Source organism: Pinus tabuliformis, chromosome Q (genome assembly GCF_031772625.1).
Source record: "Pinus tabuliformis cultivar Carrire ecotype Pingquan chromosome Q, CPIR1, whole genome shotgun sequence".
Classification (NCBI taxonomy): domain Eukaryota; kingdom Viridiplantae; phylum Streptophyta; class Pinopsida; order Pinales; family Pinaceae; genus Pinus; species Pinus tabuliformis.
In genome coordinates, this window is record NC_142296.1 from 1317077857 (window position 1) to 1317102496 (window position 24640).

The following is a 24640-nucleotide window of genomic DNA, read 5'->3' on the forward strand; positions in this document are numbered from 1 at the left end:
TCGCTAGATTTTTCGAGCAATATTTTGATAGGATCTCCTGCCCCCTCGTCTTTCTTTTCATTCGCCATGGGAGGCCATCGGGATTTGCGAGGTTGGTCTTGCAAAGGTTCAACTAGTTCAAGCCCTAACTCCTTATATCCTGACCTTGTCGGGGACATGCAAAGAAAAATAGAGGAAAAGCAGACCGCTCTGATACCACTGATCCAGATTTAAATAGGAATGAAAAAAATTACAGAGATAACCATAAAAACAGAGATGCAATGGAGATAATACTTCATTTCATTAATGTAAAACGTTGAAATATGCTTACAAACAGAGTTGTAAATAAACCAGCTAGGGCGATGGTAGCTTATCTTTGAGAAGAGATGTGGCGGCTACATGCCTCTAAACTGTGTTACAATGAGGCTCGAAGGCCTATGTATTGTTGAGAAACAATGTAAAATCCTTCACATCCCAAAACCTAACCCTAGAAGATGAAAGGCCAAATTATGGGCCCCGTTTGGGTAAATTGGTACATCAATTTCCCGGGGTCGTAACTTTGGCATACGATCTTCGTTTGACACGCATAATAGCTTGTGAGAAATATCTATCCCAGCACTACAACTTTGGGAAGGGCAACATCGGTCCATGGACCCATGTTGCCCCTAGATTTTGCAAAAAAACATCGTTTAGGGCCTCAAAACGGCTCCAGAAGTTCAGGACCCAAAAAACTGCTAAAAATAGTAAATTGTGCTACAATTTAGGAAATTGAAAAACTAAAAGAGTCAGTTGTGGGGGTCCAAATGGGATAGGTGGGTGGCCACCAACATCCACCTGGATCATTTGAAACATTCACTACTAGGTTTTTCATACACACTATCTATATTTTCCTGTATGTCATTTTCATTTTCTAATTTATGACTTGTTTCCTTCTCAATGTCTATCTCCTCTAGTTCTGTTCACTCTCATTTTCACTACCATTGTTAGCTTCAATTTATTTAGCAGTCATATAAGAAATTTGGGCTATGAATTTCTTCCAACTGTTATTTTTCTTCGATAATTTATCTCATAACTAGAATTTTAACTAACCCATGGTGGAATAAACTAATCTTTGGATTCTTAGAATATGACTTGACATTCCTAGCTATCTTTCCAAGACTTATCCATAGAAAGTAAGGGAAATTCATAGGTATATTTTCTTCAAAATGGAGCAGAATATGCATATGATACAAGAAGGTTAGTCTGTACCTACCTTCACATGTAAGATATTTATGTAACACCACCAACAAACTCAAAAAAAATTCTTCACCCAACTCCTAGGAATTCCTTTTGTCCGATCTAGATCCTTATGCTCTAATTTTAAGAATTGATTACATAGATTTTGATGTACTAGTTGGCCCTTGAAATAATATTCTCCAGTTCTTTGCAAGCTTTTATCCATAGAAACCATCTTTTCTTAAACTTTTAGCTTCAAATTTCTAATACATGTCATTTTCCCATTGAAGCTTATAGTGAATTGCATGGCTACATAGTCATTATACCCTTGAAATTTCATGAAGAATGGGGTCCACCTTGTTCTCTTTATTTTTTCTTTACAGTCCTGATATTCATGCATCTACTCCAAGACTTGAAAAGAAGAGGGTTCGTGCCTATGTACCCCTGTTGAGAAAATTTGAAGGAACATGAAATTGGGAGTGCAAAGGAAGAAAAAATGAAGTAGGATAATGCTAAACAGAGGAGTGATGTATACAAGAGTCGATACCTTGAGAAGTTTCAAATCATAACTATCAAAGGTGCATTTGTTTGAATAGAAAACACGATTAAAACAAATGCCAATGATATCAATGACTACAACAGGTGACATTGAAGTGACATCACATAATTTTTTTTTATAGGGAGACTCCTGTCATTAGAATGAACGAGGAAAATCACTTCAAGTCATAATTGCAAATATTTGTTGTAAGATAAGCATGGAAACGTGACACCAAAATCCGAATTAGTAGTGGATAAGGGTATGGGAGTCAAAGGTGTTACAATACCAATAAGCATAATATTATATTAATGAGGTAAATGAAGCATTAGATGGCATGAACAAGCACATAAGAGAATAGACAATTACATACCCTTACTTATTCTAGCAACCTTAATAGCCAAAAATGTGTTTAGAATGTCCATACCGTATACTTACTACAGGGAGTCACCTACTGATATATATTTTTTGTAGTGAAAATGTAGGAATTGGACCTAATAGTAGAATGAGTATCAGTGTAGGTATTGTAAGTTCTGGTACCAGAAGAATATATACTTGTACTGAGTTTGCAAGGTTGGAGAAAATTTTGATGTTGAAATGTTGAAATGCCATGTTCCTTTAAAAGCAGGAAAAAGATGCACTTATAAAATCTTGGAGATGATCTACTGAAGGAAGCTGAACAAATTTGAATAGATTAAAAATGAGATAGATATGTCCCAATAACCACTCCCGCATGCCTAAGAATTTGCATGTTCTTGTGGAAACAAGGTGAAGAACTAAATAATTAATGGTTTTTGGTTCATTTGAAGCCATAAGAGAACTTCGGAATTACAGAAGGTTAAGAACTCATCCTTAACCCAATCTATCAATGGATCATATTCACCAAATTCATGAAAAAATGTGAGGGTTGTTGGGATGGATTCCATGGAAATACCACCAAAGTTTTGAAAAAGTTTCCACGTTCTTAATTAAACTACTCTCCTGTGGATTTTTGTTGAGCCTAGGTTAGTTAATGCTCGCCAAAGTTTTTCAATTTTAATAAGTCTAAAATACTTCAAGAATATTCTTCAAACACTATCCTTTGGATTTTGCTCGAGCTTGTGATGGTTGATGCTCATTGGTATTTTCATTAATGAGTTTGAAAAACTTAAAGAAGACTCAAACACTATCTTGTGGATTTTTCTCAAGCCCGGAATGATTGATGCTCATCGATATTTCCAATTTTAAAGAGTATGAAAAACTTAAAGAAGACTTTAGGAGGGTTCATTTTCCATAAATAATCTACCAACAACAAATAAACATGTATTTACCTATACTTGGTAGATGTCCTTTTCATAGTTTAATGAGCATAAGAAGGGACAGAGTAAGCTCAACATTTTATTATATTTATTTTCAAATTGAAATTAAAAGAAAAAGGAAGGGTCAAAGATAGGAAGATTACCTTCCTTCTTACCATCTCCATCTCATTGTGTTGAAACATGTCCCTAGTTTTTGAAAGAAGGTAGAGGATCTAGTGCTACCACCATTATGTTGATTCTGTCTAAAGGTGGTCCCTTATTATTACTAATCGAATGATACAGGAGTATATAACATGTATTTAAACTTATTCTCTATCCTACTCTACTTGATAAAAATAAAAATATCCCCTCAAGTGTAGGGATATTTCCAATGTAAGCATGTGTGTAACAAGTGTAAAAATTCATTCATACTTAGGTTTAGAATATATTATTTAATTCATACTTGAGTATGAAGAACCAACTTCTTTTATGATGATATCACAAATTAATAAAGGATGAAGGAGTGATATGGCCTTACAGTTGCTTAAAACCAACGTTCAATCAACTCAAAATGTTCTTGGTTTACTTCCTTATTTGGTTCCCTTGGCATATCCTCCTTCACAGTGCCATGAAAATCTTCTATTACCAAATAATTATCCCCTTGTGTTCTTATAGGATTTGTAGATAGACATGTCAAAAACTCTTCAATCTCAGGTTCTAATGGCTCTTCCCCCCTTAATGTGGTCCATGATTTTTCGATCTCCTTGGTAGTCTGACACACAAAATCAGAGGAGGCATGTTGATTTCCTTATGGTTTCTAAGAGACAATAAGTTATTGACTATTGTTAATATCTGTTCTTCATGAGAAGCATAGATCCCAGTTGTTACTAGAATTTGAGAAACTTCTTTCAAATTCTTGATCATCCTTGAATATTTCTTTACTGGTCATTAATCCCTGTCCTGCACATGGGTTAGTGTATGGGGTTCTTACAACACCAAAAGACTTTAAAAAACCTAAAGAAGTGGAAAGAAACAAACTTTAAAGCAAATACAAGCAAACCAATCATGTACTCTAAGCGCCACCATGCTATTAGGACCCTGTTGTCACCAAGTTATCTTTTCACACAAGTTAGGATTCTCCTCTTTTCATGAGTCAAAATGAAAGTGAACACAAATTTTTTTCTTAACCCTATGATGAGGATTTGGAGAAACCCACTAAAGTGGGCATTGCAGGCTAGAACATTTTCCAATTATTTTGAGACAAGGCATCTTTGCATCTTACATTTCCTACTCCCCAAATCACAAGTACTCCCAATTCCCTAATCCCTTTTTAGCACCTCCCGAAAATGACGCTAAAAATGTGGGGGAAAATATATATACTTATAATCCCAAAACTTAATTATCAACCCAGGGTTTTGTGAACTTAGAGGTCTTAGCAAAATAAATGTAGGATCGAACCTCTAATCTTATATGATCTAGTTGGGAATGAAAAATGAACTTTGAAATCTTGAAATTAAAAGCATATGAGGTTTAGGTATGTATAATCTACCCTCTACCCTAGATCTCCTGTCTTAGCTATGAAACTACTACCTTTCACTGCTCATGACAAGCGTTCAAGTGTTCAATGTGATTGGATGAATGAGGTACAAAGGTTCTATTTGTCAACCCAAATATCTTTAAAATAAAATGTTGGAGAGGAAAAACAAGACATATAAATAAAATGTTGAAGGGAAATATAATCTAAACTATTCTAAAATAACCAAGTAAAAATCACCAAGTGTTGGTTACTAAATTACTAGACTCCTAGACTCTACGTGTTAAATTCTTGAGCATGAAATATGACTTCCATTTAAGTCCTATATATATGGGAACCCTTTATATAAGCTTCCAAATACAATTCATGCCAGAAATATCAATACTTCAATAAAATCTTTACATAATCAGAACAATCAAAGTATTACTTTGCATTCATACTAATCCTCACACCTACTACTCTGACTTACTTTTTTTTATCGCATTTTGTGCATTGGGTCAACATAAATTCATTCGACAAATCACTATTCATTCATATCAGAGTCCATAGATCGTGGAGTAATATCAATGCACAACCTTTATCATCATACCATTAGCTATATGAAAGTTTTCACATCTCATGTAATAACTCATGAATATGAAATATTGTTTCAATAATGATTGTGATATGTCATCCAATAGGAGCACTTAATTTTTAGAATAATAAAACACAACATAACTAGTTGAATTAATACTGCAAATTTAGAGGAATGAAAATATTCCATAAGTAGACTCACACATCAAATCTCTCATAACTATAATATAACAACACCTTTTTGCATATGCAAATCAGATTGACTTACACTCCTGGAAAATAGATTAACTCCTATGAGATGCACCCTTTCTAATGACTATCACTAACAAATATATATTACAAAAACACAGATATCAACAAAATGAATCAATAAGAATGAGTTACTAGATACTTAATGCAAAAAAGAATGGATATTACACTAAGCATATCAATAGAAAATCTTATCCAAACTAGAATGGTAGGCCAAGTCAACCAGCAGGATAAGTGTGTTTATCTACAAAAACTTATGGGATAACAAGCATAATGTTTTGGAAAACAAATATTTTATTAATCGTGGTAAACCTTACAACATCACCATAATAAGTCTTCAAAATGAGCAACATTAGTATATTATAACATCCTTCCTATCATCTCCCTCGTGATATCATAAGGATCATATTTAAAGAGCTCAAAATGTAAATTATAGCTGAATTGTTACAAGATATCAACAACTAATTCAAAAGACATGTAGATATTTGAATTCCATCCTAGGATAGAAAGGAAAAAAATAATAACACATTAGACATCCTTATCCTCATGCACAGGAGCTTCACTCAATGAACCTTTGACATATCACGTGCATTCGTGGCATATTAAAAAATACCCTTAATTTGACTACATATTGGAAAATACCACTCAAAATCACATTATTTAACCCCCTACCACTACGAACCCAATACACCTTCCCAATTTAAAAAAGCCCTACTTTCACTAGATATTGTAGGTATCCATTTTTTCATTAACATTTTATATACCCCTTTAAATTTTTTCATTAACTTTGAGCTCCATTTTTTTATACCTTCCAATATAAAAACCTTTTACACCCTATATACCCCCCAATATATTATGTCATTTTTTCCTCAATATATATCCCCCAATATGAACACATGTGGTATGGTATTGATCCCCCAGTGAAGCCCTTATGTCCTCATGACACGAAGTGCATGAGGATAGGGCCTTTTTTCTAATATAGTAATCTCAAACCATCAACCATCTCACAATAGCTGACTAATCATGTTCACCTTGAAAATTGTTCGAAGGCTCAAGCCATGACATGGCACATACACATAATACCTTGAAGGGATCCAACTTTGGCTTGTCAACACCCAAAAACTATTATGTCGCATACAGAATCCATTCCATAAGTTTTGGGCTCACATATTCTGTCAGTACTGGATGCTAGTAGCTGCTAGTATGGAATGCATGTAGCTACTAATGCGGGTACTTAACCGATTGTTACTAGTATTATTACCTATCTTCTTTAGTTCATATTTCCACCTATGAGTGAGTAATCAATAGAATACATCCAAAACCATTTAAAACTATTAAAAATCATAAAAAAGGATCTTGGAATAGTAATGCTACCTCTTTGTGCTCAAAGGAGGCCCTTACTCAAAAATCGCATGTAAATAAGATAGATACTAGTGAGAACAAGTGCAAATGGTGAGAAAAAAGGGATAATCATAGTAGGAAAAAAGATGAAAAGAGCTAACCCCATCAATGTAGATGGTCAAGAATGAGAATGGTGAAAGAGCCATGGCCCTAGATGTTACATGGCTTGATGGAGCCTTCGACCAGGGTAACAGTGGAGGCAATGATGGAGGCCAAGGAAATGATTGGGGCAGAGGAGGTTGTCTATGGCGATGGTGGTTATGATGGAAGTGGAAGATTTATACCCTACTCTTTTGTTGTCCTATGCCGTCAACCCCCATTTCCTCAAATATGTTTTCGTATCCTTGTCAAACTTCTCTTTAGGCATTTTCTATTCCTTGGGGTCTACAATAGGGATTTGGTATGGGAACTCAATATTTACCTAGACCTCAAAGTGGGTATTCCCTATGTCATGTAATTTGATTCATCCCCTTTTTCAACCTTTAATATTGGTAAAGATGCCACTATTTTTATGGCCCTTACTTTATGGGGGGTGGGGGTTGTGTGCAAGCCTTCCTCCTCATAGTTCTTATAAATAATTTGTGCATGCTCAACCCTCCTCAAAGGCATCTCAATCCCAAGCGGCTCTTGAATCATTTCTAGTAAAAAAATCTAACGAAGTTCCCTCAGAAATATTCCACCCTTCTCTTGAGTACCACCTTTAAGTTATGCAGAGCTAGCCCTAATATGTCATTTTAATGGTTTATGGCCTTACTTAGCCAATCTTTACAAATGGATCCATTCTTCATGGAACAAGAGTTGCAAAGTTATTTTCTACTCCAAAGGCTTCTTCATTGTGGCTTTTTCTGAATCAAAAGACTACTAAAAAGTTTTATTTAAAGGGCCCTGGTTTTGGGGAAGCACTAGTCATATGAAAACAAACCTGTATCTACCCTCAGATGTTATAAACCATGAAACAAAATATAACAAATCCTTCCCTTTGGGTTTTAGATAGATAATGAGCATACCTTTAACATTATACACACAACTCTTAGAGGCTAAAAACTTTCTCCATGGTAAATAATTATGCACAACACAATTCTCTAACTAGTTTTTGCCTTCCATTGAGAGGAGAGTTACTTCTACAATGATGTTTACATCGATCCAAATTTTGATGTCATCGAGCTTATCATTTCTTTCATTGAAGGTTGATGTGAAATCCTTAAACACCTCTTCATTTAAACCTTGGAAGAATTGGACAAATTCCCACCAATTGACCTCTTGAAAGAGAGTTAAATACTCCTCATAAGACTCAACAATATCACCTCCAATCAACTCGGTTTGAACCACCAGATACACTTTTGAGCATTTGATAAGCTTCAACCTTGGTTAGGTAAAAATAAGTAGACAAGGGTTTTAGACCCTAAACATTACAATACAAAAGATGAAAATTAGGTAGTGGTTTCACTCAAATGAGCTGAGTAGAGTTCTATAGGATAAACCTTAGGTGTTACAGAGTGACATACAAGATGAGGACTCAAAACAAGAATGGAAATATTACCGAAATGAAAACCCTAGGTTGTGAATTGAGAAATTGGTGGGGAGTACTTGGTGTAAATAATGCTAATAGTCAGAGCCATAATCTTAACACACAACTCGAGACATAACAACAATGAATGATACAACAAGGTGTCATAAGTTACAAGTGCCAGTTTGGATAGGTGATGATAGGTCATGATAAAACATATAATTCATTTATGAAAAAATCCAATGACCATACCTATAGTTGTTAAAAATTATCTCCTCATATAATGCACCGAGATCCTTCCTTATCATATTTGGATTACGCACAAAACCATGGGATATAGTATTAAAATTTGATGTGTTAAGTCATAACACCACTGGAATATAAATAATATCAAATGATATTATAAGGTCGCAGAATCACAACATTGTGCATATCAAAGAGCATGAACCAATAAGAATGTAAACATATATGTTGTATATCATAACAAGGTTCGACAATGTTCAAACTATTCATGATCCATGAGCTTGTATAATATATGAGTGCACAATAAACAAATAATATCCATATGCAGGCTCAATTGAATAGACCCATAGTCTTATAAGGTTGGCCAAAAGATCTCTCTCTCTCTCTCTCTCTCTCTCTCTCTCTCTATCTATATATATATATATATATATATATATATATATATATATATATATATATATATATATATATATATATATAGATATATATATATAACTTCACAAAAAGGAAGAAACATTCTCAATACAACAATAGAACCATCGACATTATCAATAGGATTTAAAATGTGTCTCATCAATCCACATGCTATAAAAAGAAGTAAATCATGTCAAATTCCAGAATAAAATCTCAGCTTCTAAATTGTAATGGTCATTATAATTCAAAGTGAGGTATAAAAATTAGAGATAAACCATATAATTAAGCAGGGACCCATATCATTTGAAAAGTGAGAGGGGAGTCTGTTGGGTGGCCAACAAGGACTTCACGAGATTGAAAGGTAAGGGGGCTAAAAGATTTAGAATAACGGGCTAAGACAATAAATAATATAATATGCCTAAGTCCTAGGTCATAATCTAATGTTATATCCTATGTTACATAGAATGGGGATGATTTCCTAAGTGTTATTAGCATGGCTCATAGAGTGCCACTTCTCCAAAGGAAGCCATGCATATAGAAAGTTTGGACATAGAGGAAAATCCACCCTTTTTGTTCATTTTGGATGACATTGTTGCCTTGTCATGTTAGGTTGTGAGCATATGGTCTTCACTTCGTGAACCTATGACATAACACATGTTCATGGGATATTAAAGAAACTTTTAATTTCACTAGAAATTATTAAGTAGCTTCCAAAATATTTTTTTGGGACCCCCCTATTGAAGAATGTAACAATGTTAGTCTCCCTAATTGTATATAAGTCATGATGTAATGTATTGTCAAAAGAAAGAAATAAAAAAAGAAATTTTATTATAAAAGAAATTGGCTTATTAAAGCATGGGTTTCATGCTTCGGTCAATGGTTTATAGGTCAAATCCTTCATTGTAGGCTTCTAGGGTTTATGTCAAGTGTCCTTATCTATGTCATAATGTAAAAGACCCTTATTGGGATTCATCTATCAAGAAAGAAATATAATTTAATGCAAAATAGGTCTTTTAGGTCTCCTCCACCAAGTCGGCCTCAAACTGGACAGGTTAACCTAATTAAGGGGCATAATCTCCTATATAAAAGTAATAGCTCAACCTCATTTGGAGCACTCACTCAACAAGTTCAATCTACAATTTTCGGGATAAGAAAAGGTGGGAAATCCAAGGAACAAGGAGGAAAGGGCTAGCGAAAAAGGACTTTGTCAAGAACAAGAATTCAAATTTTTCTCTCTCCTTGTCTCACGTGTGAAAATTTGTTGGATTGTTGTTGGGTCGAAGTTATAAAGTAGTTGGAGTCAAAATTCTATATTATTGTTGGGGACCATAATTCCGAAGTTGTTGGGGGTCAAAGTTCTATATTATTGTTTGGTTGTAGCTGCAAAAGAAAGAAGAGACTACCGAAGTTTGTTGAATCATCTTGGAAGGCTAACTTGGTGGAGGAACAAGGCCATTTGGGTCTAAGGTCTTGGTCTATCTCAATTTGATTTACTAGTGGAAGAGTTTGATTGGGTTTTCCCCTATAGAGGGGTTTTAGCCCTCGATGAGTGCCAACATCACGTGTCCCTTGTTGTGGTCTTCATTGTTTGGAATTTGTATTGATGAATGGAACATAATAAATTGAATGAATAACCAATAAGAATAAAAGAGAAATCACAAGAAAATGTCAAATTCTAAGAGAAATCTACCTAAAGATTCTAATCCAGATGATGCCCTAGATTTATCAACATGGTATCAGAGCTTGGTTTACTTGCATAAGGGAAGGAAGAAGGTCACAAAGGGATTCTAGACAAGCAAAGGAAATCAATCATCTAAGATCAAGCTTCCAGAAGAATAATTTTACAATTTTGGGCAAATTCCAAGCCTTAGTTATAGTGATTACGTCGCAAGCATAGTGAGGTTGGTTGATGGGCATATAATCCCTATTCTAGGGGACCGAAGAGCCAATATTGTAATTCATTCAAGGCCAAGCATCTTGACTAATAGATCAAAGTTCTCAGCTGACTTGTTATACTCTAAAATCACTGCCAAAAGAGAGTTATTGTCATATTCTCAAGTTCTGAGCATGTTTGAATTCTAAGGATTCATCCTACAAAGTAAGTCCAAGCTAATTGGAAGGCTACAATCACGATGAAAGAGGGTTGACACCCTTACTTCAGAAATGTGTATATAATAAACCTAGCCTGATTTATTTGAACAACCTATACCTATTTAATGACATAAAGGATGAAATACTTGAAGTAAAAGCCACATCCTGTGGTAATCACATAATCTGAATTTAGTATTAAAGAAGAAATATTGTTCAACTAATCTGAAAGAATCATACAAAATATTGGATCAAGGATAAAGACAACAGTACCTGTGCAAGCAACTCATACATCATGGAAAGTATTTGTTTTGAAGATTATGACATCCTGGAGCAAGCCTTGTAGCAGTCTCTATGAACATGAAGGATGGAGGTATGTAATTGTGAGGTATGTATAGTATATTCATTTGTTAAGATATTCTAAGGTTAATTAATTACATGGTTCTAGGGTTTGTTATCAGTTGTTGATATTGATATTGATATCTAGGATTGTAAACCCTAGATGACTCATGGATAAACCCTAGTCATATGAAATCCTAACCCTAACTTACTTGCTCCCTCATAAAAACCTATTTCCTAGTTTCTAGGGCTTGTGTGTAGTTTAGGGTATGGATGGATGTGATAATTTTGTAAGCTAAGATTTGTATTTGAATACCCTAGGAGTCCATCCTCCATTGTTGCATAGAAATCCTAGATTGAATTATTGACATAATATTTTTTGTATCACATATTTTTCTTGGTAGTATTTCTCAATAAGTATTGCAGGTATAAAGATCATGGCTAAATTCATAGGGATCACTTCAAGGAATCCCTGCAATATTTGTAAAAAGAGGAAGTTAAGGTATTTCTAAGACCATAAGATTTTGTAGTTGAACTTCTTCATTAAAATATACAATAATTTTGAAATCTCTCTTGTATTACTAACTTTATTTTGTTCAATATTTTGAATCACAAGGATTCTTGTTAGGGTTATTCATCATTAGATTGAATCTACTCTTATCATTTTATCTCTTATTTGATAATTTTTTGTGAAACCTTAACCTTTAGGGTTCACTGTAAAACCCTAGCCTATTGATGGTAAGGGTATGTCAATTATCAAACCCTAGTCTATTTAGGGGTTGTTGATAAATTTCTATTCTCTTGATGTTTAGGGTTTTGGTAATGTTGTAGTTCTCAAGGGTTCACTGTTAATGTCTAGGTTATATATTGAAACTCTATATTTTTAAGGTTTGGTGATTTAGGTTTTATGAAAAAAACCTTTGTAATAGTTAGAGTTTTATCCTAGGAATGAAACTTTAGTTGTATATTTGTTTGTTCAATCGAAAGTATAGCCTGGTCACAATTGTTTGATTTATTGATCTTGGGTTTACCTAGTAGATATTAATGTGAAATGATAGTAGATACGTATATGTGAGTATGTTAACTTAATTGCTGATACTAATGTTTTAGTTTGTGAAATCTAGGGTTTGTAACAAAATCCTAGTAGAGATTGATATTCTAGGACATGATGATATTGTTTTCAATTATTGATATGATTTAGCTTTGATGATAAAATCTAGGGGTTTGCAACAAACCCTAGTAGAGTCCGACATGTAATTCTAAAAGCATATTGTTGAAAACTTAGCACTATATTACTATGATTGGATTATTAATTGATTGAATTGTTGATATCTAAGGCTTTATGTCATGAAGATGGAATCTAGGGATCATGACAAAAACCTAGCAAGAAATCAAAGTCTAGTACGTAAAAAGATGTGATCCCTATTGATTACATACCTAACCAGGTTTAAGTATCTAATGTATAAAGTTTGAATGTTTTGATGCTTCCATTATAATGATATGATTTTGATATAGTTAACTTTATGCTTCTATATATTTGTAGTTGGTTTTACTTATTATTAAAGTTTTTCAGGTACATGATATTCAAGATGTTGAAGATGTTCATAATTGAAGATGATAATAATGATGAGCATGATGAAGGAAGCTATAAAAATGTTGTTGATCAAGATGACCTTGATGCTGCGAGGAAGAATGAAACCTTGAAAAGTTAAAGTTTCTATGATCTTATAAAAAGGAAGTTGTTGATATCCCCAAGTTGAGAGGGAGCTTGGTTAGAAGAAAGGATATCACTCCCTAGTTAAGAGGGAGGGCATATTATGGCAATCATAATGAATACCTTGAAGAAATAATGAAACCAAAGAATGAATGAAAGTACTACAAATAGATTTTCATGATTCATGAAGTTATAAAAGACTTGAGAAGTACTGAGGATGCTTGTGGTGTTGTTGAAGAAATAAAAGAATAAAGCTTCTGACAAGTTGTATTTGGATAACTTGATGATAGCATCTGAATGATTGAGAACTCTGAAGGTTTGTGTTTACTTATATAATATATATATATATATATATATATAAAGGTTATTACTGATTGGAGTTGCAATTGTGTAAGAACTATCCATAAATAGACTGAACGTTTTGAAGCATGCTTGGAAGTGGAAAATATATATCTAATTTAGTGTATAAGGAGAGATGGAAGCATCTTATGGTAAGATGCTTTAGAGGACATTTGGTTGTCCTATGTATTGATATATAGATCCCAAAGTAGGGATGGTGGCATTGGTCATGGAGCTCTGACCTTCAATATGCACCTAGATCCTTAGGTTGGTGATAGAGCTAAAAAGCTTGATGGTACCTAGAGTGGCTAAAGATTGAGTTCACCTTAGTCCCATCCAATTAGAGTACCCTAGTTAGGTATCTAATCTATACATTGCATGTATTGTGACTGTTCATAGAGTATATCACTTTGAGATCTTCCATGTACTTATGTATATAAGTAATTATGAATACCTCCCTAGTTAAGAGGGAGTGTTGAAGAATATAACAAGTGTTAGTCTTTATAATTGTATTTAAGTCATGATGTAATGTATTTTTCAAAAGAATGAAAAAAAGAAGAAGAAATATTATTATAAAATAAATTGACCTATTAAATCATGGGCTTCATGCTTGGGTCAATGGTTTATAGGTAAAAGCCTCCATTGTAGGTGTCTATGGTTTATGTCAAGTGTTTTTGTCTATGTCATAATGTAAAAGACCCTACTTGGGCTTCATCTATCAAGAAAGAAATTCATTTTATTGTAAAATAAGTCTTTTAGATCTCCTCCAATAAGTTGGCCTCTAACTGGACAATTTGACCTAATTGAGGGGCATACTATCCTATATAAAGGAAACAACTCGAAATGAATTGGAGCACTCACTAAACAAGTTCAATTTGCAATTTCTAGGGCAAGAAAAGGTGTCAAATTCAAGGAACAAGGAGGAAAGGGATAACGAAAAAGATGCAGGACTTTGTCAAGCACAAGAAGTTAAAATTTTCTCTCTCCTTGTCTCACACATGCAAAGCTTTTGGATTGTTGCTGGGCTAAAGTTATGAAGTAACTAGGGTCGAAATTATGGATTATTATTGGGGACCAAAATTCTGAAGTTTTTGTGGGTTGAAGTTCTAGATTGTTGCTGGGTTGTAGCTGATAAATAAAGAAGAGAATATTGAAGTTTGTTGAATCATCTTGTAATGCTAACTTGGTGGAGGTGTAAGGTCATTTGGGTCTAAGGTCTTGGTCTATCTTATTTGATTTACTAGTGGAAGAGTTTGATTGGGTTTTTCCAATATAGAGGGATTTTAGCACTGGTTGAGTGCCTACATCTTGTGTCCAATGTCGTGATCTTCATTGTTTGGCATTTGTCATGATGAATAGAACATAATAAATTGAAAGAAGAACTAATAAGAATAAAAGAGAAATCACAATAAAAATGTCAAAGTCTAGGAGAAATCGTCCTAAATATTCTAATCCATATGATGCCCTAGATTTCTCAACGCCACCCCCCCCTCCCCCCAAAAAAAAAGAAAAAAAATTATTCCAAAAGAAAAAAAAACTTAGTTTTACTAGATACCCCTTTTTTATACCCCCAAATACATATAAACCTACCATACTTATCATCCCCCCTCCAATACCTATAATATATTGAATTTATTTTTCACAATTCTAAAACCCCAATTATGATTGAACATGATAAGATATTGATCAACAAGGAGAAGCCCCCATGGGTGTAATCTAGGAGAGCCATTATAACCTTATTACCTTATGAACCCTAAGAATCCTAGGTGGAATTCTATGGATATTTCTCCTTTAGGTTTCCTTGGGGGAGGATGGATCCTAAGAGGGAGAATTTCATGGGTATGTTACATAGTGTGTGAGGCTTGGAGGGTACTTGGAGACTCCATTATTGAATCTTAAGTTCCTAGAGTGACAATTGCAAGACATCCCAGCCAACCCATGCTAGATCCCTAGAAGGGAAGCCATATAAAGTAAGGGACTATGAAGTAAAGAAGGGAGTACATTTCCTTGGATTATAGGTTGATACAATGAGACCTTTCTTACTGGAATTTTTGTAATAGTTCGGTACCTTGGCTTAGTTGATTTTTGTACTAACTATCTAGTTACCTTAGGTAGACATTTCCCTAGTGGAGTCATAGCCCTAGCTTGGGGGTGACCTACTATTCAAAGAGATGAAGCAATAGAGTCTATGGTTTAGTGGAATATTTGAGGCATATAGCTCATTGGTGCTTATACAAAAGATAAGTGTTTTGGTTTATTCTTTTTGTTATGCTATTCAAGCTAAGTATTCTATTTGCTTATATGTTGCTATGCTTGCATAAACTATATATATAATTATGTATGTTCAATAAAAATTTCATGAGATTTCTTGTCATTTTGCATGTGACTTCATCATATAACTACATAGAAATGACTATATTATCAAAGCTAACATAATCGAATGTTATTGGTATAAAATCTATGTTAAATATGAGAAATTGAGGGAATTTTCCAACTATCCCACAATCTCAATGGGGACAAGAATGGTTGGGTGCATTGCATCGATACTGCCTTGAAATCCTCCCATTTCATAATCATGGGCATCTTTCCTATCATCAATGCATCCACATAGCTCTCCCACCATAATTGAGCATGTATGATCATCTTCAAATGGGCAAACAAAATTGATGTCCTTCTTGATTTTGATAAAGGCCAAAAGAAAATTCCATTTGTTTCTATTCAAAACTTTAACGTTAACTAGATCACCAAACATTAATATTTGAATATTTTCTTCAAGTTTGAAAGGAACACTAGAAGATGAAGAAAAAGTGTTATCATTACTTGAATTTCTAAGCTTCTCACCTTTGGAATCCTTTGGGAAACATTTTAGCTTCATTATTCACCTCTACTAAGGATGCTTCCCTACCATCAATTATCTATAGTTTTGTTACCATCTCTAGCAATTGAACAATGTTCTTATCTAACCAAGTAAAAATAGCTTCTAGATCTTCCTTACTATGCTCTTAATGAGGAATCAATTCCATTGTTGGTTTTCTACTCCTCTATAGGCTTGCTTGACCACTATCATGTCATCCATTGTGGATGTTTTCTATAAATGTTTCACTAAGTAACTTTGAACTTGAGCTCTAATAATAGATGATTTCTAAATCAACGACTTATAGCCCACCTACCTCACCAACATTAATGCTTACTATATAAATAAATCCCATGCTATTTTGCAACCACTGCTAGACTATAAAAGTGCTCTACTATCTTGTTTCCATTGATATAAAAAATTGTTTATTACCCATATGTGTATGTTCTATTATATATTTGCAATGAGAACAAAAACTTGTATGTTTGTCTTATAATTACAATGCAAATAATATCACTCCAAAAGTTGATTGCTAACAATACTAAATGAAATAAATCAAACCAATGGAGGAGTGTGTCAAGGAACCCCTCTGTGCAAGGGATTTTCCCCAATTAATAAAAACAATGATATGGATTCAAGACAAAGCACAATTCAAACCATAGTTTGTTACTCTTGAGTTCACAATAAAAAATAACAAATTGATTTTTCTTGTATATGGTAGATTGATGTCAATTGAAACGATGGAATTTGATTGGAGCTATCATGGGCTTATTGTTTGTTATGGGAATGACAAACATAAGGAAAAAATATATAAAAGAGGATCACTATGTACATTCCAACTAATATAACAATAATTAATTAAAGACTGTTTATTTGGGAAACATCATAAAACTGAATCAAAATGTCACTGGGTGCAATAAAATAAGATTTGTTGTCTATGTAGATGGATCTATTTTCTCTATTTATGTATAATAGAATCTCATTTCTTGACAGAAGACTAGGAGTGTATGGCACAACTCCTAATACTAAATCATCTGTGATGTGTTTAAGTCACCATTTCTGCAATTTCAACTCCCATCTACCACACTTTCTTTGTTATTTTATCTTGACTCTAGTGCTCTCTCTTTTTTCTTCATGTAGTGAGTGATGTTAAGCAGCTTGGTAGACAAGTGGGTGGATGATTAAGTTAGTGTGTGGTTGCTAGCACACTATCACCCCTTCATACTCCTTTATTTTCCAAAGCTCCAAGCTCTTCTTCTCTACTATCAATTATTTTTAACTCGTGTCATTTATGTTTTATTTTAGATGCTCTTTGGATTAGATAAACATTAATTGACATTTTGATGGGGTATAAAATTACGAAGTGTTGATAGATCACTCCATCCTCTCTTTGACTATAAAGTAAACCCATTGGAGTAATATGGGCAAGGCATAAGATCAAACCTTCCAGATGCCACTATAACACTAAGAGTATATCCAATAGTCTCCAAACCAGATATACCAAAAAGTTATGACTTACCAAGAGCTAAGATGCCTCAACCCAACTAAGTGAGATCTATTCTAGAGGTCTCCTACTCTTCAAGCTTGATCAGAACATGCCAAACATGTCCTTTGGAATTGAACATGGTTGGATAAGAGAAAAAATTGTGCTCACAACAACTCAAGCTACTAACTAGGGACAACTAATTTACCTTTTTAAACAAAGATACATTTTCTACTAAAAGGTTGTGACCCTACAAAAATGGTGATGCCTTTTTTTTAAATAGTTAATATATACCCTATTTTTATTATCGTCAAGTGATATACACAATTTTATCATTGACATCAAGCATATTTGATAATTTGGAAGATAAAGAAAAACAATATAGCATTGATTTGAACGTACAATCTATAAGGCTATTACCATCTTCTTCCCAAGATTCCATGTTGTTATTCATTGAGTTGTTTCTATTAAAGAAAGTGCCTTTTATTATAATGTTACTTTGAAATGTCAATTAATAGTAAATTGTTCTGCTCCCCAAGAGAGCTCACTCACTAAAGTAAATGTAAGTAAAAGCTCCTATGTTCAAATTCCATGAACCATTTCACCCATAGATCCATGTTAAAGGTGATACAAAGTCACCTAAAAGTTATAATGTTACACTAGTACAAACATCCAAACTAAAAGTTATTAAGTACAGACATCCAACTAAAAATTATTAATACCTATAGCAAAAATAATATAATAAAAATAAAGTAATAATCTATTTCATCATTATATGAGAGTGAATATTAACCCTTTAATCTACATTATTTTAAAATAAAATTTACAAATTTTAAAAAACAAAGTAATATAAAAATATGAATAATTAAATTAAATTAAAAATCACTCCGTATTACTTATTACCATTATTATTATTTTTATTTAAAATTATTTATTTATTTATATTTTTTACTATAAAATATTAATTAAAACAACTTAATAATTAGTATATATTTATAATGATATTCAAAGTAAAAGGTTGAATTCATGCACCGATCGTGGTAAAGGCTTCGTTATGGACTTCCCATGTCAGTGGTTATTAGCAGTCGTCTTTATTATTATTCCTTCATTTCCTCTGCAAAGTTCAACTTTATTACACTTTGATTTTAGCACATTCTTACCTCAATTTTAGGCGAAAATTTTGAAAGAAATATGACCCGAGAGTTTCGCTCGGATTGACTTTGACTAAAATTGAGATGAATTTCATGTTTTATAAAATAAAATAGTTCTAAGAAATATTATTTATTTTTAATATAAAAAAAGTGTATACTTTTGTAATAATTTAATAAATTTGAATTTTATATGTGTTTGAAGTCAAATTTAATATATAATTTGAAGTTGTAAATTTTGAGGAAGGTATATCTTAATTTTATATAAATAATTGATAAATTAAATGTTGAAATTTGAGATAGACGATTTTTAATATTATAACATTGTAACAAACGAAAATAATAATAAATGTGTACGTAACAAATAATTCAAAAGATTCACATGTGAAACAAGAAGTTAAGAAAACCCACATGAATAAATATGTTTATTATTTTAGATTAATTTAACTAAAATCAACCACATAAAACTAATTACAATCCAAAGACTAAATCCCTTAAATAAAATTTCTTTATAAAAATTCACGAGTTAAAACATCTACACCTTAATCCACTTTTAATAATTTCATGCTTAACATAAGAATAAAGTAATCACCCTAGTTTCAAAACCTTTTTCAAAATCATATAGAATTGGTGTTATTCTCTTTCACACATGACATAGTCTTGTTATAACTAGATTATACCATCAAAAAGCTAATAAAGTGTTGTAGTATAGCATTACATTTATCTTTCTAGATTGTTTTTTAAAATTTAAATAAATAAATAAAGTAATATTTTTTATAACATTTTTTTAAAGTAGGAAAGGATATAATACTTTTTTAGTCACAGATAAAGTTATATTTTTTTAAAATATTATTTATTTAATATAATTTTTATTTATAAAAAGTTAAAAAATATTTAAATTTTATTAATTTTATTTATATTATGTCTATCTAATGTCTATTTGATTAAGATTTATCTCATAATTTATTTTAATAAATTTTTAAATGTTATTTTTTTAATAAAAATATTAAATAATTTTAATTTACAAAAAATCAACATCACTAAAGTTTATAGTTTTTATAAATGTTATTTCTAACTTATCTGATTAATATTGACCATTAGAATTTTCATGATAAAACAATAGACACGTTATTACATTAAAAAAATGAAATTTTGAATAAAATTGTATCACTATCATCTTTCATCTATCCTATTTATCAATTGATTAAAATTATTTTTTGTTTGTCACGTTTCTAACCTATCTTATTAAATATTGACCATTAGATTTTTCTTGATAAAACAATAAATACATCATTACATTAAAAAAATGAAATTTTAATAAAATTGTATTATAATTTTAATTTTTTTTTGTCAAAGTAATTTGTGTTTATCTAGGCTTGACTTGTGGCTTGAGAAACCATGGCATCTAAGCCGTCAAAATCACTCGGGGTTGGGGATCAGGAATCACACCCGACCTAGGCCACACTAGCCCTTAGCGTGTCTCCTCCCCTAGATCTTGAGTCCCCTTGCTAAAGAGACCTATTTTAGCATGTCTCCTCCCCTAGATCTTGAGTCCCCTTTCTAAAAAGACCCATCCTCAACCATTTATACTAATAAGACTTGACACCAACCAATTAAATTCTAATTAAAAAACACCACATTATTATATTCACAATTTTATTTAATTTATCAAACAAACCAAATAACAAATTAGAAAAAATCCAACTAAACTCCCACCACTCATCTTACCTTACCAAACAATCAGACCTCCATATGAAACACCCCAACCAAATCCCTTTGCATAAAAAACCAAAAAAGAATCAGTGAAAAAAACACTTTACCAAAGGTTGATTGGTTCATCCTAGAAGGGGAAGTCCTCAAGTTCCAACTTGCAAATTAAGCATTATCCACATAAGTGTGTTAAAAAGAACAAATTAGACATCACATAAATAAGCGTAAAAGGAAAAAGAGAGAAATTTGTGTTGGGGTCCAAACCCTGATGCGTATTGTCTCCATCCCCAAATTTGACTGAAATCGAAAAAATTGAAAGTGACATGTTCTCTCTTTCACTTTTTCTTAATCCAACAAAAGGGCCGCATGTTTCCCCGACGAATTTCTGTGAAAGGCAGTTTATAGTTCATGGAAGGCAAATTAATAATTTATTTGAACCACCGAATTGCAACCCGTTTACAAGAGGCAGTGCAGGGCAGGAGGGAGGGAGGGAGGGAAAGAAAGGCATGATGATCTTTATATAGTTTGTCAAAACGGTCATGATTTCCCATACGATGTAATCACGCTTTCCACCGCATCGCAATCAAGGACCTGCACAGTAATCTCAAGAACAAGAACGCCACTCACGGGGCAGGCAGCCCGACGGTATTCACAAATTTCACTTGCTCTGCATGCCGTCTTCTTTCTTTACTCACAAGACATGACATGACTGACAGGCAGGCAGGAGGGCAGGACTGATCACACTCCACTCCGCTCCGCTCCGTGCAATCACAATTCATTGAATGACGGTTGCATGGAGACTGTTATATAACGGATTTCTCATACCCGCCATGGCCTGGAGGCTAGAGCCCAGCACATATTCATTCGATTCCTAAATCTGTTATGACCCCATAGCTATGAAAAATACCACTTTCCCACCTTTATTTTCCATCTGTGGTATCAGATTCCTTGTACCCATATCAATCCTCAACCTGTTATACCCCTAATGCAATAGAATTTCTCACATCCAGAATCTGGAATGGGCATCAAATTTCTCATACCCATTTCAATCCCCCAATTTCCTTGACTTTGAATCTGTTATGTTCCAAGATGTATCAAATTCCTCATATCTATTTGTTATTCAGTAAGGGGCTGTCAAATTCCTCATACCCATTGTAGCCCTGAAGCTCTGAATCTGTTATTTGCTGAGAACTGTCAAATTCAAAACCCATTATAATCCCCAGAGCTGTCATGAGCCGAGAACTGTCAAACCCATTTTTATCTTAATTCCAACCTGCTTGTTGTATGCAAGGAAAATCGAATTTGTTGCAATGTCGATTTGAACCCACAAGAGAAAGATGCAGGAAGACTTGTGTGCTGAAGAGTTACTGGCAATTGTTCAGAGGCTGATACCAATTCTTCTGATAACCGTTTCGACAATTAAGGTCTTCGTAGGGCGATGGCAGATAATTCGAACAAGATTAGAGCAACTGAAGGCTTGTGTGACCTCAGTAGCCGAGTCTCCTCACTGGACAGAAAATGATCTCATCAAGGAACTCCTGCCCGACGTGCGTTCGAGTCTCGAGCAGGCCAGAGATTTGGCCAAGCAATGCAGCGAGATGTCATACAGCGGGAAGCTTCTGATGCAGAGCGATCTGGACGTGGTGGCCGCTAAACTGAACTTGCATTTGCATGACCTGGATCTTTTGATAAAGAGCGGGGTATTGAGATACTCAAATGCAATAGTGCTTTCGATGCCCGGACGGGGTGCTGGGCGAGAAGATGTGGTATTTTTTATCAAGGATCTCTTTGCTAGACTCCAGATTGGCAACGCAGATTTCAAACGAAAGGCTTTGGAATCTCTGGTTCAGCTCTTGGCTGAGGATGATAAAAATGCAGTTCTTGTGGCCGGGGAAGGCGATATTGGCTACTTGGTGCATTTGTTGGATTCGAATATAGCTGTTATTCGAGAGCTTGCGGCCATGGCTGTGTCTGTTCTTTCTTTGACCGATGGGTGCAAGCATATCCTCGTTGTGGAGGGCGCTTTAGGTCCATTGGTTCGGCTCCTGGAGTCCGGGAGCTCCTTGTGTAAAGAAAAGGCTGCGGCGGCCATTGGAGGGCTGACGAGCAATGCAGAAAATGCTTGGGGGATTGCGGCTTATGGTGGGGTTTCAGTTCTGATTCATATTTGCAAATCGGGAACCCCGGCTGCACAGGCCATGGCAGCCGGGGCGCTGAGGAATGTGGCCGCTGTGGAAGAGATAAGGAGAACGATGGCGGAAGAAGGGGCGATTACTGTTCTGCTCAATCTGGTTTCTTCTGGTATGCCGTCTGTGCAAGAAAATGCAATAGAGTGCCTGCATGCAATGGCTTCCCAAGATGAGAAAATGCGTCAGTTGATTGCCAAAGAAGGCGGAATTCAAACCTTGTTACGTCTTTTAGAAGAACCCACTACGCCCAAATCGCAGGAGCTCGTCATCAGAGCGATAAATAGTCTTTCTGCTTCTGTCAGCACTGCTAAGGCCTTGATTTCTTCTTCAGGGTTTCTGAAGCAGTTGGCTTCTATTCTGAAAAATGGGCATTCGACTGTCCAGCAACTGGCTGCTTCCTCTATCTGCAATCTTTCATTCAGCAATGAAACCAAGAAGGCATTGGGTGAAGCAGGGTGTATTCCCCCTCTGGTGAAGATGTTGGAAGCCAAGCCAAGCACATCTCAGGAGGCGGCTGCTCAGGCACTTTCTGCATTGCTCGTTGTGCAGACCAACAGGAAGGAATTCATCAAGGATGACAAGAGCGTGGCCCGTCTGGTGCAATTGCTGGATCCCAGAAACCAGACTGTGGCTAAAAAGTTCCCCCTTTCTGCATTGTTGGCTCTCTCAACCAGCAAAACCTGCAGGAAGAAGATTGCCACAGCTGGAGCATGTCAACATCTGCAAAAGCTCGCAGAGATGGAGGTTGCAGGTGCCAAGAAGATCCTTCAAAGACTCGCAGGAAGCCGGCTCCGCAACATCTTCAGCAGGAGATGGAGAGAATAACTGATCCAACAGGTATAGAAAACCCAACGTCTACAGCTAAACCACAAACCCTATTGCTGTCAATTACAAACCATAATGCTCTCTTATTTCAACATCTGCTCTGGCTCTCCCTTCCCCTAAATCCAGTCCCTTTCCTTATCACCATAATTGCTGCTAACATCATCAGCTGCCATTGCATAAAAATTTCTAGTATCCAGCATGCGGGTTTTGCTCCTTGCCCTCTACAGTTACCATGTTTTATAATCTCTAAATTCTAATTATTCGACTTTTAGGCCTTGTTTCATAATCATCACTGGGTCATGAAATTACCCTAAAATCAGATGCAGAAGAGTGTTAATTATTAATTTGGTTTGTTTAGGTCCGTGCCATTTATTTCAGAAGGCAAGGATTGTCCCAGTGTTTTCGGGCTTATATAATTTATTTACTGAGAATTTGTCTTGTGATCAAGAACTCTTGATCCAGGTGCCAGCCATTCTGTTGTTTGTGCATATTCTGGTATGGGTTGACACAGTTGGGAGAGGAATGCAATCCTCTGAACTCATATCATATATATTGCCAAAATATTATACCTGATATGATTGGATGGGTAGCTAATTCAGTAGTTAACACATTTTTTCCCAACGTGATAAGCATTATGCTTCAGTGTGTTTAGTAGTTCTAGCATATCTGTGCAATCACTTCAAAGATCAAATAATCTGTACAAGGTTTTCGGACCAATTTTGTTCATAGTATCAGCTGTGGCTACAAGGGGTGTACTGTGTCTCGGATTCCTCTTTTACCGATAGTGAAATAAACAATACAATGTACTAATTTAATCTGATTTGTCAAGGGAAAATGCCGTGCCTGTGTTTCCTTGTATTGTTCGTGTCCATGGTTTTTGGACCAATTTTGTTCATAGTATCAGCTGTACTGGTGACTACATCAGCTTTATTGTCTCAGATGCCTCTTTACCTATACTAAAATAAACTATATAATGTATTAATTTAATCTGATTCCTCAAAGCACCAATGCAGTGACTATGCTG

The 24640-nt window shown here is 34.4% G+C and overlaps 1 protein-coding gene and 1 pseudogene across 1 annotated transcript; one reads left to right on the forward strand and one right to left on the reverse strand.

Annotated features, from left to right (window-relative positions):
* LOC149224682 (putative protein S-acyltransferase 7 pseudogene) overlaps positions 1-21813 on the reverse strand; it is a 39698-nt pseudogene extending 17885 nt beyond the window's left edge.
* A 126-nt stretch (positions 21814-21939) lies between these two features.
* LOC149224683 (uncharacterized) lies at positions 21940-23616 on the forward strand. The gene has a single exon (XM_089388250.1). The coding sequence runs from the start codon at positions 21940-21942 to the stop codon at positions 23614-23616; it is 1677 nt and encodes a 558-aa protein (XP_089244376.1).
* The last annotated feature ends 1024 nt before the right edge of the window (positions 23617-24640 follow it).